Source organism: Sapajus apella, unplaced genomic scaffold, assembly GCF_009761245.1.
Source record: "Sapajus apella isolate SASKATOON/1434 unplaced genomic scaffold, GSC_monkey_1.0 scaffold13, whole genome shotgun sequence".
Taxonomy (NCBI): Eukaryota; Metazoa; Chordata; class Mammalia; order Primates; family Cebidae; genus Sapajus; species Sapajus apella.
Window position 1 is genome coordinate 3,441,600 of NW_022436953.1, and position 20,294 is coordinate 3,461,893.

At 44.8% G+C, this 20,294-nt stretch overlaps 1 protein-coding gene across 2 annotated transcripts in view; it reads right to left on the minus strand.

The window, feature by feature from the left end:
* Positions 1 to 313: 313 nt before the first annotated feature.
* DNMBP (dynamin binding protein) overlaps positions 314 to 20,294 on the minus strand; it is a 133,798-nt gene continuing 113,817 nt past the window's right edge. For both annotated transcript variants that reach the window (XM_032281280.1, XM_032281281.1), the window contains 8 exons: positions 19,564 to 19,694; positions 18,342 to 18,446; positions 13,603 to 13,731; positions 11,677 to 12,009; positions 10,778 to 10,957; positions 9,424 to 9,622; positions 4,812 to 5,359; positions 314 to 2,070 (listed from right to left, as the gene is read on the minus strand). In XM_032281280.1, coding sequence (XP_032137171.1) covers positions 1,885 to 2,070; positions 4,812 to 5,359; positions 9,424 to 9,622; positions 10,778 to 10,957; positions 11,677 to 12,009; positions 13,603 to 13,731; positions 18,342 to 18,446; positions 19,564 to 19,694 — 1,811 coding nt within the window. In that variant the 3' untranslated portion in view covers positions 314 to 1,884. The remainder of the gene's footprint in view (positions 2,071 to 4,811; positions 5,360 to 9,423; positions 9,623 to 10,777; positions 10,958 to 11,676; positions 12,010 to 13,602; positions 13,732 to 18,341; positions 18,447 to 19,563; positions 19,695 to 20,294) is intronic.

Below are 20,294 nucleotides of genomic sequence, written 5' to 3' on the forward strand. Positions count from 1 at the left end.
GCTAATTTTTTTATTTTCAGTAGAGACAGGGTTTCACCATGTTGGCCAGGCTGGTCTCAAACTCTTGGCCTCAAGTGATCCACCTGTGTTGGCCTTCCAAAGTGCAGGGATTACAGGTGTGAGCCACAGCACTCAGCCTGAGTATATACAGATTCTGTTGACATATTTGAAAAAATGACTTTGGGCCTGGATTTCTTCGGTTAACTCTCCTATTCTCCCAGAATCTGGGCATCACTTATTGTCAAGAAGGCATCCCCAGAAGCTCAGGAGAATCTTTCAGCTTAAACATGGAGAGAAGACAAGAAAACATCCATGGCCATTAGAAATGCTTTTATTTATAAAAGAACTACTTAAATATAAACACCTCTAAGTAGAAACACTCTTCACAAAAGGACTCGCGTTACTGCCTTCTGACCGTGACCAGCAGAGACACTGTGGATGTAAGGACTCCATGGTGTCTCCCCAGATTCCCAGGATTTAAGGCTAAATGTGCACTCGGAGTGGCAGGGGCTGTAAGGCTATTCTTTCTTCCCTTTCTTTTAAAAGACAAAACTCATGGTTTCCCATTCCAAGATAAGCTTCGTAGCTGGGGAAGATCTTAAGATTCTTGGTCTAAGGGGTAGCAAATATCTTCCTGAGACTGGGAGGTATGATCAGGCACTTGGGAATCTGGCTTTGAATGTCATCTCTGAAGCATAGAAGTTAGTGGTGAAAAAGAAAATCTCATTTCCAAGTCTAGGATAAGCTACTTCTGGAACGCCTTATCCCAATTCAAATAAGTCACATGTGTTCCGTTGTCTGCATCTACAGATATAACTAAACAGTCGTAGGGTGCTTGGATGAAGGAGAAAGACATCCAGTTTTTCACTGGGCTCAACTGGTTTCAGCTCAAGGCAGAAGTAATACTTTTAATGGAATGGCTGGAGCTCTCATACTGTTACTCTAGGAAAATCTATTGGTTATCGAGCCCAGGGCAGGGGGCCACAGACATTACACACAGACTATGTAAAGAAAAGATGGCCATCAGAAAGGTGTCACTGAGGCTGGGGTGTGATGGCTCATGCCTGTAATCCCAGCAGGGAGGTGGAGGCCCAAGGGTTGCGTGAGCCCAGGAGTTCAAGACCAGCCTGGGCAACATAGCAAGACTCCATCTCAGAAAGTGTCAGTGATTGTATCTAACAAGGGAAGAGAATCTTTCAGATGAAGGGTCAACAGAAAAGAAAGACCCTAAACACTTCTAAAAGTAGAAGGCAGTTGAATTTTGCATAACCAATCTGGGAATAGAGTGAAAAACAATATTACAGAAGGTAGTGTTGAAATTAGGGGGAGCACGTATATGAGACCGTATGCTAGGCACTGGAGGTGTCCCAGGAGCTTTGAAGCACTAAGTTTGGTTCAATCCCAACAAACTCCTGGCCACGTGCAAGCACTGCCTCGTGGGGTGCCCAGAGCCATTAATTCTTCTCTTCATCTGAGTTGCTGTCTGAGCATGGAACATGGGGCCACCCCAAACGCAGTACAGCATAACCAATGCCAACATTGTCTATTGTCTATTGTTAGAGCACAGCTTCCTGCATAGACAGGTCACTGGGCTTCTGCTTGCAAGTTTCTCCTTTCCAAAGGCCAGCTCCAGAACTTGTCTCTCTTCTCACGGTCACTAAGTCATCTGCAAAGCCCCAGGGTCCATTTCAAATTCTAGAGATTCTAGTGAGCATCAAGGTTAACAACCCAATCGAGGAGAACGAGATCCGTGGTGTACTCCACCATGCCACAGTTAAGCAACGCAGACAGGGCCTGTGTCTCAGGAGCAGGCGCCCTCTTGGTGGGCCGCCAGAACCCTCGGCAGACTGAAAGCAGTAAGGCTGGGTGGCGGGCAGCGTGGGCTCAGGTGTACTCGGTTTTGCGGATATAATTGGATGGAACGTAGCCCTTCTTCCCGTTAACCTCAGCTAACCACCACTCTGTATTTCCTGTAACATCTTTAAACTCGAGGATCTTGAGTTTCTGATTGGCTGACACGCTCAGCTCATTTGGGTTTCGTGCCTTGAAGGTGTAGACAGCAAAATAGACCTGTGTGAGGGAGAGAGAGAAAATGGGAAATTGCTGGGAGCAACGCCATCCAAGAGAACTTCATGCAGTGAAGGGGAGGGTCCCACATCCACATGCCCACATGTGGCTGCTGAGCCCCTGAAATACAGCTAATGAGACAGAAGAACTCAATTTTTCATCTTAATTTTAACGAACATTAAATAGGTACATATGGATGATGGCTACCATAATAAGGATGATTTAAAGAAAACATCAATTTGGGAGGCGAAGGTGAGCAGACCAGATGGCCAACATGGTAAAACCCCATTTATACCAAAAATAGTTGGGCTTGGTGGTACCTGTGATTCTCAGCCACTCCAGGGACTGAGGAAGGAGAATTGCCTGAACCCAGGAGGCAGAGGTTGCAGTGAGCCAAGACAGCACTACTGCATTCCAGCCTGAGGAACAGAACAAGACTCTACTTATTTAAAAAAAAAAAAAAAATTCAGCCAGGTGCGGTGGCTCATGTCTGTAATCCCAGCACTTTGGGAGGCTGAGGTGGGTGGATCACCTGAGGTGGGGAGTTCAAGACCAGCCTGGCCAACATGGAGAAACCCCATCTCTACTAAAAACACAAAATTAGCCGGGTGTGGTGGTGCATGCTTGTGATCCCAGCTACTCTGGAGGCTGAGGCAGGAGAATTACTTGAACCTACAAGGCAGAGGTGGTAGTGAGCCAAGATTACTGCATTGCACTCTAGCCTGGACAACAAGAGCAAAATCCATCTAAAAAAAAAAAAAAATTCATACCTTTTCAATCTTTCAGAGTTGCTTTAAAGGGTAGGAGATGAGCATACCCTTCCATACCTCAAACACAAATTCTGAATTGAAAAATCCCAGAAACCACAGCCAACTTCAAAGAAAGAAAGGTTGATCTCTAGGTGCCACAAACGTCTAATGCCCAGCAAAGGGAGGGGCTCAGGGATTAGGAGGAGAAGCCATGAGGCCCACGGGGGCCCAAGGAGGGACACACATTCAGGGCCAGAGCTTTAGGACCTGGTCAGGGACAGGAGCTAATGAGACTACAACTACATTCTCTGCTCAAAGTCAGAATCTAAGAAAGGTCCTTTTCTCCCCCCTTGATGTTTATAAAATAACTGTCCACTTGGTAGGCCCAGAATGGAGATATTTGACCCAGGCCATGAGTAGTAAGAGAAATCGCCAGAAAAACAAGCATGCACGAAGCTCGGCCGTGGCACTGAGGAATGTGCTGTGGGAAGCTTGAACTGAGAAAGTGGGTAAAAACCAGCCTCTGAATCCAGACACTGGTAGAGGCAGCACCTCTACAACCCAGGATGCAACTGGGACTTCTCATGAGGGCAAATCCTGCTGGAGATGAGCTCACAGACAAACTTGACCATCAACACAGGAAGACGCTCAGCTGAAGAGCGAGCAAAGGCAACAAAAGGTGAAGTGGACTCTGCAGCTATGAATCTGAAAGTGGCTTTAAAGCATGCAGGTTTAAAATGTTCACGATACGGCCAGGTGTGGTGGCTCACAGTGGGAATCCCAGCACAATGGAGAGGCCACGGTGGGGATCAGGAGGTCAGGTAGGTGATCAAGACCATCCTGGCGAACATGGTGAAACCTCATCTCTACTAAATAGTCTCAGCTACTAGGGAGGCTGATGCAAGAAAATTTTTTTTCCCAGACGGAGTCTTACTCTGTTGCCAGGCTGAAGTGCAGTAGCGCGATCTCAGCTCACTGCAACCACCTCCTCGCAGGTTCAGCTGATTCTCCTGCCTCAGCCTCCCAAATAGCTGGGACTACAGGTGCATGCCACCACACCCGGCTAATTTTTTTTTGTATTTTAGTGGAGACGGGGTTTCACCACATCAGCCAGGATGGTCTCCATAACCTGACCTTGTGATCCTCCTGCCTCAGCCTCCCAAAGTGCTGGGATTACAGCTGTGAGCCACCATGCCCGGCCACTTAGGAGAATTTCTTGAACCGAGGAGGCAGAGGTTGCAGTGAGCCAAGGTAGTCTGTCCCTGGGCGACAGAGAGCAGGACTCCGTCTCAAAAAAAAAAAAAAAAAAAAAAACCCCAAATGTTCAAGATACAAAGACTACAAATTTATAAACAGGACCAGGCCATTACAAAGAGAACAGGAAAAACTGGGGCTGGGGCATGGTGGTTCACATCTGTAATCCCAGGACTTTGGGAGGCCAAGGTGGGCAGATCACTTTTGAGGCCAGCAGTTCAAGACCAGCCTGGTCAACGTGGTGAAGCCCCTGTCTCTACTGAAAATACAAAAATTAGCCCTATGTGTTGGTGCATACCTGAAAGCCCAGCTCCTCAAGAGGCTGAGGTTGCAGTGAGCTGAGATCTTGTCACTGCACTCCAGCCTGGGCAACAGACTCCATCTCAAAAAGAAAAACTGAAACGGGCAGAATTTCATTTCTAAATTCCAGAAATAAAAATACAGTTACTTGAATCAAAAACCAAACAGGTGGAGTAAACAGATGTTATACAATTGAAGAATTAGTGAACTGGAAGGGTAATAGTTTTCATTATGTCACCTTTTAAACGCCTGGCGACACAGAGGGGTAGCCAGGGAAGGTGCTCAGAGGCTCTGCCGTCAGATTCCTTGAAATTGCTTGTGCTGCGAGCTCATCTCAGGTCACCCTAGGCCTCAGGCAAGCCGCTTCTGCCTCACTCCTGCCTGTACCCACAACACATCTGCTGCCACGTGGGCCATGGTGGCAGGCCAGTGTGCACTCACCTGGTTGCCTTCTGCATCACTGCTTTCTGGCTCTGGACTTCTGTCTTCAGGAGCCTGGGCTGCTCTTGCACCTCCTTTTATGAGGTCTTGACCTTGCCCATTTCGTCCTGGTACAGAGTAGCCAACCGTTTCTGGATGCCTGAAGTTCCGGTGGCTCCTCGGGGTGGCAGCGGGTTGGTTTACATCTCTAGCTACATCTGCAGAGTCCCCTGACCTTGGCTGGGAAGTAGAGTCTGGGTCTGAAGGGCATCTAGAAGGACCACTCTCTGAATTACCCAGATTCAGGGATGCACCGAGAGTCCCTTGGTCACATTCCTTCAGTGGAGATGCATCTTGAGGCTGCCTCGGGCAAGCACCTGAGGTAAAGGACACAGTCATGCTGCTGGGGTTGAAGGTCAGGCTGCTGCTGCTGTTCTGGCGTGGGAACCTGGGGGAGGAGCTGCCGTGTTCAGACTCTGTGGAGGAGTGGCTGCCCACGGAGGCATCGGAGTGGCTGCGGCGAGGATTGTAGGGCTTTAGGAAGGAGCTGTACACAAAGCCTTTGGTGACTACAAAGGAAACAGGAAATACAAACAAGATCTCTTAGCAGAAGGATGGACAGACGGAGGGAGCAGGGAATCGAGAGAAAAAGCTGGTCTAAAAGCTAGGCCATTCATCTGTAAAATGAAGAGAGTAAAACAAAAACTTAAAAGCCAGGCCAATAGTGAGACACACAAAATACGATGCCTAGTGCCAAAGTATCTCGGAATACTCAGTCCCAGGATGTGATGTGTGTAGGTAGAGATGAAGGGCTGCAGCTGCCTACCAGTTCGTTCATGTCATAACCTCACGGCAGATGCGTGCCCAGGAGGCCCACGGCCAGCCAAGAAGACGATAATGAAAACAACCATAGGTGTGGGAATGCGCATGGGAAGAGAATGTCATAGGACACCTAGATCGTGCCTAAGAGGAAGACTTCACTAAGCCTATGTGCAAATATACCAAGCGTGGACAAGAGTTAAGAACCAGCCTCGGCCGGGTGCAAGGGCTGTAATCCCAGCTCTTTGGGAAGCTGAGATGGGAGGATCTTTTGAGTCCAGTTCCCTGGTCAACACAGCGAGACCCCATCACTATTAAAAGGTCAGATGCAGTGGCTCATGCCTGTAATCCCAGCACTTTGGGAGGCTGAGGTGAGTGGATCATTGAAGGTCAAGAGTTCAAGGCCAGCTTGGCCAACGTGGTGAAACCCTGTCTCTACTAAAAAAAAGAAAAAAAAAAATTAGCCAGGCATAGTGGTGGTCGCCTGTAATCCCAGCTACTTGGGAGGCTGTGACAGGAGAGTTGCTTGAACCCAGGAGCTGGAGGTTGCAGTGAGTTGAGACATACCATTACATTCCAACCTGGGCACCAAGAATGAAACTCCATCTCAAAAAAAGTCTCAGCTCAAGAAACCCCTCCATAGGCCTCCCTGCCTTCTTTCCCTCCAGGACACTTGAATCCTTTGCTCTGGGAGTCTGGATATACTGGGAGGATGTTCTAACGTAGGAAGCAGTTTATGTTAGACTATACATGTAACATGTACTGCACATGTTCATGTTTATAAATTGCCCAAGATGATGACCAAGGGGGCTTTCAGCTAAAACTTAAGCATAAATTAGGGATTGCGTGAGGATTCACGACAAGTTTTCATAACAGTGTCAAGGCACAGAGCCAGAGTATGTAGCCTCCATGAGAACAAGGGCCATCACTCTCTTGATCTTTGATGCATTTCTTGTACCTGAAAAGACACACACAGCAGACCCTCCACAGACATCTGCTGTATGAATGGAGAAAAGCCCTGGGGACACCGGAAGGGGAGAGGGTTGAACAGCTGATCTGAATACTGTGGGCTTCTTGCTACCACTTCTTAAGTTTGAGTAGATAAAAACCAAAGAATGGAGCACTTTCTTGAACAGCTTGGACCTTTACAGGGGTCCATCTGTCTCTGACCCCATCAGCAGCTGTCACCTGATGTCACCCTAATAGGCTCCATCCTCTGTCCTTCCTTTCCTACTTCTAATATCTTGTTCTGGATAAGCAGAAGTGGGGAGAGAAAATTCACAAGATGCTTTTAAAGAAACCAAGAAGTGTGACATTTTTCAGTTCTGGGTGGCAAGTACCTAGAGGTCTATTGCATGGGACCACAATCCCTATCTAAAACGTGTAGGGCCAGACATGTTTTGGAATTCAGATTCTTTTAATTCTGGGAAGGTAGTCAAGTACCTGTACTACATAGTTTGTAAAACCCCCCAGCAGAGTCAGCACCCTATAATTAATTCTGTTAATAATATTCAGAATGAGATCCTGTGATTTGCAGCCACATGGTTGAACCGGGAGGACATTTTGTTAAGTGAAATGAGCCAGGTACAGAAACACAAATACCATATAATCTCATAGAAGTCGGCAGTAGAATGCTAGTTACCAGAGGCTGCGGTGGTGGAGAGGGAGGTCTGGCTATGGGGGAGGTAAGAATAGGGAGAGGTTCTTCAACAGGTACAAAGTTAGGAGAAGTAAGCTTTGGTGTCCTATTGCACAGTAAGGTGACTATAGCTAATAATGTATATTTTAAGATGGCTAGAAGAGACGATTCTAAATGTTCTCACCATAAAGAAATGACAAGCTTAGGCTGGGCGCAGTGGCTCATGCCTGTAATCCCTACACTTTGGGAGGCCGAGGCAGGCGGATCACAAGGTCAGGAGATCAAGACCATCCTGGCCAACATGTTGAAACCCCATCTCTGCTAAAAATACAAAGATTAGCTGGGCACAGTGGCATGTACCTGTAGTACCAGCTACTCAGGAGGCTGAGGCAGGAGAATCGCTTGAACCTGGGAGGTGGAGGTTGCAGTGAGCCGAGACTGCACCACAGCACTCCAGCCTGGTGACAGAGTGAGACTCCGTCTCAAAAAAAAAAAAAAAAAGAAATAACAAGCTTATAGCCTGGGCAACACAGGGAGACTGTCTGTACTATAAATAAAAAATGAAAAAATAAATAATAAAATTATCTGGGCATGGTGGTGCATGCCTCTGGTCCCAGCTATGCAGGAGGCTGAGGCGGGAGGATTGCTTGAGCCTGGGAGGTGGACGTTACAGTGAGCCAAGATCGCATCAGTGAAATCCAGCCTGGATGACAAAGCTAGACCCTGTCTCAAAAAAAAAAAAAAAAAAAATCACACCATACTACATAGATATGAACAAGTATGTGTCAGTTATAAACAGAATAAAGCCTTAAGTATCTCACATCATTGCAAATGGGAAAGTTCTGATGTTGTGTCATTTATGTTGGAGATGTACTTACCTATCCATGATGTGACCAACCTCTTGGCTGAATCAGATTGCAATCAAGCATTTAAAAAATAAGGCCAGGCACTATGGCTCATGCCTGTAATCCTGGCACTTGGGGAGGTCAAGTTGGGTGGATCACCTGAAGTCAAGAGTTGGAGACCAGCCTGGCCAACATGGTGAAACCCCATCTCTACAATTAGCCTGGTGTGGTAGTATATGCTACTTGCAAGGCTGAGGCAGGAGAATTGCTTGAGCCTGGAGGGCGGAGGTTTCAGTGAGCTGAGATTGTGCCACTGCCCTCTAGCCTGGGCGACAGTGCTAGATCCTGTCTCAAAAAATAATAAAAATGAAAAATATACACACATGACTATTTACACCAAAAGGGGTAAGTTACAATTACAGTCACACATCACCTTTGTTCAGGTTTTCGCAAAAGTGTTCTGAAAAAAAAAAAAAAAATCCTTGTGTTTTAGAGCTGTTTGGATTTTGGAATTGTGGAAAAAGGGATTACAGGTCAGTATTACCCCTTGTAGACTTATTTAAATTCTATAAATCACTCCCCCTCCAAAAAAGCTGTAAGCTGTTTTTAAAGTAATTCCCTAAATAGTCATGAGGTAAAACTGTATAGGGAGAAAAAAAAACCGAAATCCCACAGGTTTTTAATTTCCACAAGACAAATTCACAGAAATTGGAAGAGGTGATAGGCGCAGTGGCACACACCTATAATCTCAGCATTTGGGAGGTCAAGGCAGGAGGATGGCTTGAGCCTAAAGTTAGAGACCAGCCTGGACAACGAGGCAAGGTCTCATATCTACAAAATAATTAAAAAATTAGCGGGGCACGATGGTACATCTGTAGTCCCAGCTAAGCAGGAGGATCCCTTGAACCCTGGAGTTTCAGGTTACAGTAGGCTATGATTGTGCCACTGCACTCCAGCCTGGGTGACTGACAGAGCAAGACTGGCTCAAAAAAAAAAAAAAAAATCTGGAAGAGGGCAGCTTATTTTGTGGCATACTGGGAACAGGCTAAGAAGCAACAGGATTCCTTGAGGCGGGACTTCCTGCCTGTACGTGCTATAAGACATGGAAAGAGCTTGCAAGATAAGCAACGGCGTCTCCTCTGGAATTTGTCAAAACAAAACCAGCTTTTGTTTCAGTGATGATCTTCACTCTCTAGAGAAGGTTAAGGTTATTTTTCCCCTTAATCAAAGCCACTTTTTTTTTTTCTGGCCTAGTCAAGATTTGGGTGTAGCCAAAACTACTTTCTTTTTTAAAAAATAGTTCCATTCACCTGCTGCTTAAGATTCTTACCTCCATTGTCAATCAGCCAGCGGTTCTGACTGCCCATAGGGTCTTTTTTCTTAATCACACCCACCAGGTCACCTTCCAAAAGTGAGACATCCAAGTCTTGGGCAGCATTAAAGTTCCGCTCTGCTTGGAAGAGTTTTTCAGGGGGATACCTGGCCAGGAGGGAGGCCCGGAGTTCTTCTGACTGTAGCATGTAACTTGGCTGAAAGGCAAGAGGAGATATATCAACAAAAATCCCTCAGTGGCCATTACCCCAGCAGCCATATTTAATCCCAACATGCAGCCAGTCTCAGAAATGAGGCAGAAACAGTCGGTCACTGCCCCATCACCCCCATCAGATGTGTTTGTGATGAAGCTAGCCCATGCGGCTAGGTAAAAATCATGAGCCCTTAGGCAATGTTTGATGCCTCCATAGTTAAGAAATTTTAACACACACCTATTCTTATATTTGTTTTCTTGTAACTTGTAATTAAAATGCCACTTTAAAAAAATCAAAATATCTAAGTGACATTAGGTCTTGTATTTTGTTAGCGAAATTCTCAGTTAGGTTCATCTATCTTGAGTTCCCCATCTGTGAAAGCAAGTAAATCATAAGAAAAAATAAAGGTAATGATAAATTCAGGCTGGGTGCAGTGGCTCACACCTGTAATCCCAGCACACTTGACACCAGGAGTTCGAGACTAGTCTGGTAAGCATAGCAAAACCCTGTCTCTACTAAAAATAAAAAATTAGCCAGTCATGGTGATGCATGCCTGTAATCCCAGGTACTCCAGAGGCCGAGGCAGGAGAATCACTCCAACCCAGGAGGTGGAGGTTGCACTGAGCTGAGATGGCACCACTGCACTCCAGCCTGGGTTACAGAGCAAGACTCTCTCAAAAAATAATAATTCAATTCTCCTTTTTAAAATAATATAAATTAATGTCCATGGGATCATATACAGGGCAAAAATATTGTAAGCAAAGACATATCAGCAGTCCTGTAGACTGTGAACCCATATAATCTGGTGTGTGTTATCCTAATTTTTAAAATATAGAAGAACTGAGTTAAAGACTAACTCCACATAAAAAAGGGAGGCAGCCATTAACTGTTTAGCTGTATTACTTTTATGAATACCTGATCAAAAATAGGGAGGTCTGGCCGAATTAATATGCCCTTAAATCAGTTCCCTGAATTAATGAACTAATGAGTTAATACTCGGCGAATGCAGGAGTCCAAGACAGGTGAGAATGCAACCACTATTCTCCATTCATTATGAAATACAGAAACCCCAATAGTGAGATCTGGCCCCGGGACCTGGCTGCAGGGTTCCCACTCTTCACTCCGAGGCTGGGCAGCTCCTCTCAGTTCCCTGCTCACCAGGCCCAGGAGTGGCTTTCGAGCAGACTGGCGTTCAATGGTTTTCCTCTCAAACGGTTTCTTGGTGGCTGGAAGAGACTCCGGGAAGAAGGTGAAAACCTGGAGTTGCTGCAGAACTCTGCTGTGCTCTTCGTGAAAGATGGCAATCAGGTTTCCTTCCCTGCCGGCCACTTTAAGTAACTGGAGTCCGTGGGAGAGCCGAGATAGAGAAAAGAAGAAACACAGATGAAATATCCCAGGGCTGACAGTCTCATTAGAACCACTAGAAGCTGAAGCTCAGCTGCAGCTCACTCTCTGAGCTACCGACACAGTAGCCTGACACAAGACACAAGGCTCTCCGGGGCACTGCCTGCAGGGCCAGGTTGGCTGACTCTTCTGGAAACTGCCTAAGAGGGAAAGAGATGTTTCAGAAGCCACAGGCTTCATGGCACCATCAAGGGATCAAGAATTCCTGGCTGGGCACAGTGGCTTATCCTTGTAACCCCAGCACTTTGGGAGGCCAAGGTGGGAGGATTACGAGGTCAGGAGATCAAGACCAACTTGGCCAACACAGTGAAACCCCATCGCTACTAAAAATACAAAAATTAGCCAGGCATGGTGGCAGGCACCTGTAATCCCAGCTACTCAGGAGGCTGAGGTAGACAATCACTTAAACCCAGGAGGCAGAGGTTGCAGTGAGCTGAGATCATGCCATTGCACTACAGCCTGGGCGACAGAGCTCCACTCTGTCTCAAAAAAAAAAAAAAAAAAAAAAAAAAAAATTCCTGAAAGAACTGAACTAGTGACACATTCAGTTTATGTAGTTCAGATAATGTTTCAAACTATGCTACCATTTTGCCCAGAAAAATACCAGGTGACGGCCATAGATGATTATCCCACTGAAGGAGTAAGAAACTCACTGAAAGCAGTGGCTTTAACTGCTCCAGAGCCTGGTGCACGAAGTCACGGTGGGCTTCGGCATAGCCGTGGACGCAGTTAGTGAAGAGGCCGTGGGCGTACTGGTGGAACTTGGGCAGCTCGTCCAGCAGCTGCGCATTCAGGGCCTCGTAGTTGTTCCGGGCCGACTGCAGCTCCTCCAGGGTCTTCTTGTCCTTTAGCTTCTCTGCCCGTTCTGTACAGTTATAGAAGTCCAGGAGCTTGTCAAAGCGTTTCTGTACCAGCTTATGGGGCCCTGTAAACATGCTCAGTAACTGATTTAAGGGGGAGATGACAAGCCGCTCTGTCCTCTCCTTCTGTAGGGACGAGAAAGGCACGTTGCTTAGTTGGACAGTATCCCACATTTGTGATTAGCCTCTACTTAAATACTCCACCAGACTTCTGACTTGATACTGCAACAATTCCCACACCAAAGAATATGCAAAATATGTGAATCTCACTTGAGCTCCCTGAGTTGATAAATGCTAAGCTGCTCATTGATATGATGTGTGCATTTGAGACTAGACGTGATAGTTTATCTGGTAACATTTATTATGTGTACATGTCTATATAGCTTAAATTTAACTGCAGATTTAGTTGTTATATAAATCTGGAATAGAGTAACATTTATATACTCATAAACCTTTAATCATAACCACGTAATGTCCATTTTTATCTTCCAAAGAATTTTTCTCTTGGCCAGGAACCGGGACTCACACCCGTAATCCTAGCACTTTGAGAGGCCAAGATGGGTGGATCACTTGAGTTCAGAAGTTCAAGACCAGCCTGGTGAAACCCAGACTCTACTAAAAATACAAAAATTAGCTGGGTGTTGTGGCACATGCCTGTAGTCCCAGCTACTCTGGAGGCTGAGGCAGGAGAATTGCTTGAACCTGGGAGGTGGAGGTTGCAGTGAGCCGAGATTACACCATAGCACTCCAGCCTGGGTGACAGAGTGAGATTCTCATCTCAAAAAAAAAAAAAAAAAAATTTTCTCTTTAATTCTAGGGGGCAGATACTAAGGGTAGGCCAATGAATACATAAAGAACATAAGCAGGTGTGTAGTAGCATCTTATTAAAAATAACGGACAATTAGAACACCTGTCAGCTCCCCAGGTGGGCATGTCTTTCACCCTCAGGCCACCCATAGATCCCAAGAAACTATCAAACCCCATTCAGTTTCTTCCACTAGGGATTAAACAATCCGACATATATGGATTTAGAATTTCTCAAGAAATTTGGTCTTTGGTACTTTCTTCATAAAGTAGTTTTTACCATCTCAAATCTCTGGTAACATATTAACTATGTTCCTAAATATTCGTTTTCGAGGTTTCCTGAAGTGGAGTCTCACTCTGTCTCACAGGCTGGAATGCAGTGGTGCGATCTTGGCTCACTGCAACCTCCGCTTCCTGAGTTCAAGCGATTCTCCTGCCTGAGCCTCCTGAGTAGCTGGGATTACAGGTATGTGCCACCACACCTGGCTAATTTTGTATTTTTAATAGCGACGTGGTTTCTTCATGTTGGTCAGGTTGGTCTCAAACTCCCAACCTCAGGTGATCTGCCGCCTCGGCCTCCCAAAGTGCTGGGATTACAGGCATGAGCCACTGCACCTGGCCAGTTGTTTTTATTTGATCAGAGTTAATCTAGTTACCTAGTCTTCCTTTGTCCTCTGTAACTAAATTAATCACAAGCTATTTTTTAAAAAACCTGTTTGTATAGACATAGGTCCTACATTTCCCTCTAACTGAAAGTCATGCTGTGAATATCCAACCCCAATACAAATACAGCTAAAGGATGACCAATGTGCCTGGTGCCCAGGGCCTGTGTCTGTGGAACTGACTTTTGCATGAGCTGATGTATTTGCGTTGACCTCGGGAAGGGGGCCAACTTTTGAAGAAAAGGTTACTTACAAAATTAGTGAAGAGCTGGTCGCTGATGTAGCGATGCACCCTCTCAAACTGCTCGAGGTCTCGGTGTCCTCTCTCCATGCACACATCCCACATGCTCACAGCAGCCACCACCTTCACACACGCCGACTCCTGGAGCAAGTTAGGACAGACACAAGTCAGAACAGACCGAACTTTCCAGCCTTTGTCATCCGTCACCCAGAATAGCAGTCTGGGAAAAATGAGTTCCATAATTTGAAATTTTCTCACTACTTTGGTATTTTAGATTTGAAATAAGCATATTTTCATAAACTATGACTAATGAGGCACAGAGAAAAATCTAAGACTTTTAATTATTAAAAAACTGGTGAGGGCTTTTATCATCTCTTTAGCATTCCCCTATGTCCTTAGTAAGGTTTCCTTTTTTTTGCTTTTTTTGAGATGGCGTTTCATTCTTGTTGTCCAGGCTGGAGTGCAGGGGCGTGATCCTGACTCACTGCAATCTCCACCTCCTGGGTTCAAGTGATTCTCCTGCCTTAGCCTCCCGAGTAGCTGGGATTACAGGTGACTATTATCACACTAACTTTTTGTATTTTTAGTAGAGACAGGGTTTTGCCCTGTTGGCAGGCTGGTCTCAAACTCCCGACCTCAGGTGATCCATCTGCCTCTGACTCCCAAAGTGCTGGGATTACAGGCGTGAGCCACCACACCTAGCCCCAGTAGGGTTTCTTAATTTACTAAGAAGTAAATTATCAAATTAGAACCAAGACGATTCCTATAGTGTTAGGACAATAACCAATCAATCACCTCTCCTTCTTCAAGTCTTGGTTCATGCTGTGACCATCTCAAAGACAATTGCCCTGGTACCCTATTGATCATCACGATCTGGTTTCCCATCCGACTCTGGCATTCCCAATATCTCTTGCTGTGCTGTTTCCTTTCTTTCTTTGTGAAAAATACCCCCTCACATGCACTAGAATTGACTAATGCTTGCTTACTGTCCTGATCTCCCTCACCCACCCTCCTAGTGAAAATGCAAGCTCCATAAAAGCAGAGACTTTTGTCTCTTTTGTTTGCTGACTCTACTGTCACACAGTCAACTGTGTGAGAGTTTGAACCCCAGGTTGGTTTTCCTGGCTTTCTTTTGAGACCAGCCTCATCAACATAGTGAAACCCCATCTCCACAGTGCCAGGCTATAACCCAAACAGACTAAATACTCCATTAGTCTATTTCAAGGGCAAACAAAGTCCCTAAGCAAAAAACATTCTTGCCTCATACAATGGTTTGATACTTTATAACACTTTTAGACCTTTTGTCTTTAATATTTATATCTGTGTGCACATAAAGCCAGTGTTCTGTCAGTAAGCTAACCCAGGGGATGTTGCTAATTCCTCTCGAGCAGGAGATCTAATGTGAAACATGATGTCCTCTTGTTTTCTTTTAAAGGAATGCTGTAAAGTCCCCAAATATCAGCCCATATGCCAACGTAGATGCCAAATTATGCAGTCAATGGCCCTCAGCTTATGTTCTTGCTAGTTTTCTTGCTGTCAGTCAATCTATCTAATTTTATTATTTGGCAGGCTTTCCATTTTGTGGCATGACAAAACTGTTCAACATTTTCTCTCAATTTCTGTCAGCAGTCAGAACCGAACTGATCCTTCCATCAGATGGCTCTCAACGTTACATATATCCCAACCCAAAATGCTATCATCACTCATTGCTATGGAGGTGAGCCTTTAAAGGGGTGGGGGCTCAGGTATACGGTGCCACACTTTAGGAAGCCTGGGGAGAAAATGGCCAATAGAGGGGTATCAGAATGAGAAGGATATTAAGGGAAAGTCCTATGAAGCAGCAAGACAAACATACTCAGTAGTCACCCCAATATTGTGTGGGTTTTTATTTTTTTGAGATGGATTCTCACTCTCACCCAAGCTAGAGTGTAGTGCCACAATCTTGGCTCGCTGCAACTTCCACCTGCTGGGTTCAAGAGATTTCCCTGATAACACGCCTAGCTGATTTTTGTATTTTTAGTAGAGACAGGGTTTCAACATGTTAGCAAGGCTAGTGCTAAATTCCTAACCTCAAGTGCTCTGCCTGCCTCAGTCTCCCAAAGTGCTGGGATTACAGGCGTGAGCCACCACGCCTTGCCTATCTGTTTTGATATAGGGTCTTGCATGTTGCCCAACCTGTCCTCCACCTTCTGGGCTTGAGTGATCCTCCCGCCTCAGCCTCCTGGGGTAGCTGAGACTACAGGTATGTGGCACCATGCCCCAATATTTTTGTCAAATCTCTCACTTTTAGCCAATGTGCTTCTGTAAAATTCTATAAACACTAATTTTTACCTAATTACCTTTTTTTTTTTTTTTTTGAGATGGAGTCTCACTCTGTCACCCAGGCTGGAGTACAGTGGTGCAATCTTGGCTCACTGTAACCTCCGCCTCCTGGGTTCAAGTGATTCTCCTGCCTCAGCCTCTGGAGTATCTGGGACTACAGGAGTGCACCATCATGCCTGGCTAATTTTTGTCTTTTTCAGTAGAGACGAGATTTCACCATATTGGCTAGGCTGGTCTCTAACTCCTGACCTCGTGATCTGACCCCCTTGGCCTCCCGAAGTGTTGGGATTACAGGCGTGAGCCACTGCGACTGGCCTACCTATTTACATTTTTAAAACACAAGGGTGGAAGTTTGCTATTTAAAATAGTGGAAATTACTCAATAAATGATAGACCACTGGGTAACTAGCTGGAAAAATAAACTTGAATCCCTGCTTCAACCTGATTTACTGAAGTCCAGACAGAGAGCAAGGATTTAATCTTAAAACAACAGAATGATAAAAGTACTAAAGCATGAGATTTTTAAATGTTGGAATAGCAAAGTTTCTACATATCACACAAAACTAAGAGGTCACATAATGCACGTTTAAACTCTTTTCCATGGAGAACAAACTCAGAAGTCAACAAACTGAGATCGGGGGAGGATACTGCAAACCGTGTCAGAAAAAAGGACTATTTCCTCTAATAAATACAGAGATCCACAAACTGATAAAGATGCTAGAATATAGGTAAGTCACAGAAAAATATGATGTAAACATATGAAAATATCCTCAACTCCATTCATAATGTAAGAAATGCCAATGTAAACTGCATTGAAATCTTTTTTACCTCTCTTGCAGACAAGGATACAGCCCACTGGTTTTGATAACACTGAGTTAGCAAGCGATATTGCTTGTAGAACTTTTCACTTTTACAGCATCTATGACATTTACCAACAGTTGACAAAATTTATACTGCCATGTGATTTGCCATTTGAGTCAGAAGTACACTGGCCTTCAGACTCACACAGATCAGAAAATGATGTACCTACAAAGATATTCCTTGTATGACCAGTTCTAATCTTTCATAACTACAAACGATTTAAATATCTGCCAATAGGGGATTAGTTAAATGTATTATGACATGTCCACAGAATGCTATACTATGCAATTGTAAAGAACGACGGCCCTCTGCGTGTGGCCACAACATCACTTCTGAGATATAATAAAGTCCGAAACCCAAGATGCTAGTCTATCTCCCACCTATACCCACACAATCTCTGATAGGAGGGAAGAATCTGGTGAGTGGTGACTGCCTCTACAGAAGATGACCAGGTGACAGGATAGAAGGAATAATTATTTTTACTTAGCCTTTTGGTACCTTCAAATTTTACATGTTAGTTTTAAAAAAATATTTTTTAAAAGGTTAAGGATCCCTTTTAAGGAAATTCCTCTATAAGATCAGATGTTCAGGCTGGACATGGTGGCTCAGGCCTATAATCCCAATACTTTGGGAGGCCAGTTTAAGACCAGCCTGGGCAACGTAGTAAGACCTCATCTCTGCTTAAAACAATTAGCCAGGTTTCCTTGACATGTACAGGTAAAAAGAAAAAAAAATTAGCCAGGCATGGTGGGGTGCACTTGTGTTCCCAGCTATTCAGGAGGCTGAGGTGGGAGGATCACTTGGGCCCAGGAGTTGGAGGCTGCACTGAGCTATGATGGCGCTACTGCACTCCAGTCTGGGTTAGAGAGAGAGACTCTGTCTCTAAAACAAAAAAGATCAGAGAGACAGGAATATTGAGTACACTCACAGCATCTTATATTAAATCAACAGAGAGAAATTAGAGACAAGAATAGAAAGCGTGCTGCTCCTGGTTCCCTCCTCATGGAGGAAACACTGCCTGAGGCGAGCAAAGACCTAGGCTCACCTGATCTTCCTGGCTTCTCTAGATCTCAAAGCTACTTATGGCTCTAATACCTTTAGAGGCCTTAGAGCAACTGAATATTAATAAATTGGGAGCTGGTGTGATCAGAAAGCATACCTCATAGGAACACTCTCTTACTCCTATTCACTGCTTCTTCTTTCTCTTGTCTATGTTTCCTGTTTACAGCTTCCTAGCTTTTGTATTCAATATTTGATTTTCAAACTGGTTTTGACAAAATGAACTGTAATAAGTAAACAAAAATAAATAAGGTGTGTGTGGGATGAAGGGTGATGAAGACCAAAAAGAGGGAGGAAAAGTTGGGCCTCTGTGAAATGAATATGATAGTATTGATCTAAATGCTGTTAACTGTTAAATAACTTACTGGCATCTCAACCAAAGTACGCAAGGCCATAATAGTGATTTGAGTCCAGATTACTCCACATTCATTAAACAACATGCTCGGTGAGCAGGAAAGGAGACAGAATTACATCGTATATGAGTCTCACTAGAATGATGTTGATGCTCACCCGGATGTGCTGGAGGTAGAGAGACAAGTCTCGGATAAAAGACTTAATCAATCTTTCTTGCATTCGGAAGTTTTTTTCTGTTTCTTCAAATACTTCATCTTTTATCTGTTCAAAAATAAACAAATGCTGTTAGCAAATGTGGATGCTCCTTTGATCTATCTTATTGGCGAAAGTTGCTTTTTTAAAAACAAAAAACAACGGAGTTTCGCTCTTGTCACCCAAGCTGGAGTGCAATGGCGCGATCTCGGCTCACTGCAACCACCACCTCCTGGTTTAAGCGATTCTCCTGCCTCAGCCACTCGAGTAGCTGAGATTACAGGCATGCGCCACCATGCCCAGCTAGCAACAGGGTTTCACCATGTTGACCACGCTAGTCTTGAACTCCTGACCTCAGGTGATCCACCAACCTCAGCCTACCAAAGTGCTGGGATTATAGGTATGAGCCACTGCGCCCTGCCAAAAGTAGCTTTCTTGAACACCTGCATGTGATTTCAAAAGACTCCAAAATACACACAGGCTCTCCTTTAAACCTTCTTTGCAAGCCCTCTGCTCTGGCCAGGCTGCCCTCTTCACTCCAACACTGCCATGTCTGCTGATCCTAGGACTGTCCCTCCTGAGGGTCCCCTGCCTGGCAGGTCCTCTCCCTCCCTGTGGCATGCCTGCCCCCTTCCTATAAGGCTCAGGCCAATATGACTCTTGCTGTCACTGAACTCCTGTTTTTCTAAAATACTAAAGCATTTGGAGAACAAAGTATAAAACCTAGCAACAGACTACTTTCTGGCTTATATTTTCCATTAATTGTACTTTGTATATATAATACAGCAGAATGATGTCTTGAGACTTCAGGTCAACTTTCAGCATTGTTGATAAACTGTTTTTCATCACACTCAATCTCACGTTTCCTTCTTTGTAATATCATGTATCCAGCTAGGTGATCTCTTAAATTCCTGCTAGCTTAGTAAGTCTACCACTGTAGTTCTGTCCTGCCAAGTCAACAATCCCCTTAGAGATGGTGAAAACTACAATAGTTATTATATGTCAACTGATCTGACCCTCTAATTTGCCTTTGTAACTGGCAGCTGTAAGGCCATCTTCACCAGCTCGCAAAACCCAGAGGACGTCTGAGGAAGGGAACCACGCCAATTGATGCCAGGCAGGCTATCTCATGGAACCCTGAAAAGCTGTCAAAGATGTGCTAAGCCTTCCAGGATGGGGATCTCACCTGAGGAGCAAAGCCAGTGAGATGTTTCAGGTGACTGCTAACTCGGTTGGATTTCTTGATGATGGAATGGATGTTCAGTTTGGAAATCTTCTCCATAAGGCTATCTTCATCACCCTTACGGTACTTGAGGACTAAGGAGTAAGTCAGAAAAGCACTTTTGTCAGCATGGACATACCACAAAATGAGCCACAAATGGGAGCTAGTGCTTGTCTTCAACGAACTTATAAGAAAATATTAATCCAAATGATGATTTATGGACAGACATGATAGCTGAAGCACAGTAGAGAGACAGGAAGAAAGTAGCAGAGGTATAAGGGAAAGAACTTCAGGAAATCTGAGTTCAATGCTTGGGTCTGCCATTTAATCAAGGTCTGGCCTTAAATCAGTCATTTTACCTTGAGTCTCATTTCCTCTTCAATAAAATGTGGAAAGCAATGTGGCCTTGTCTTATAAGGCCATCTTAAATGGTGTTATATGCAAATAAGATACTGACATCCAATGGTCTCCCATAGTTAAATGCTACACAGCAGTAATTTGATTAATTACCATATTAAACATTAGGCCAGAAAAGTATAGAGATACAGGTAGAAAGGTAGCAAGGGGAAGACTGGGTGGCAGCAAAAAAGGATAACTTGTTGTTGTAGAAGTTGGAGACTACATCTCATTAGGAGATGGGAGCCAAGGGAAAGGGCTGGATGATCAGAGAGCTTTAGAAGCCACAGTCTACATCC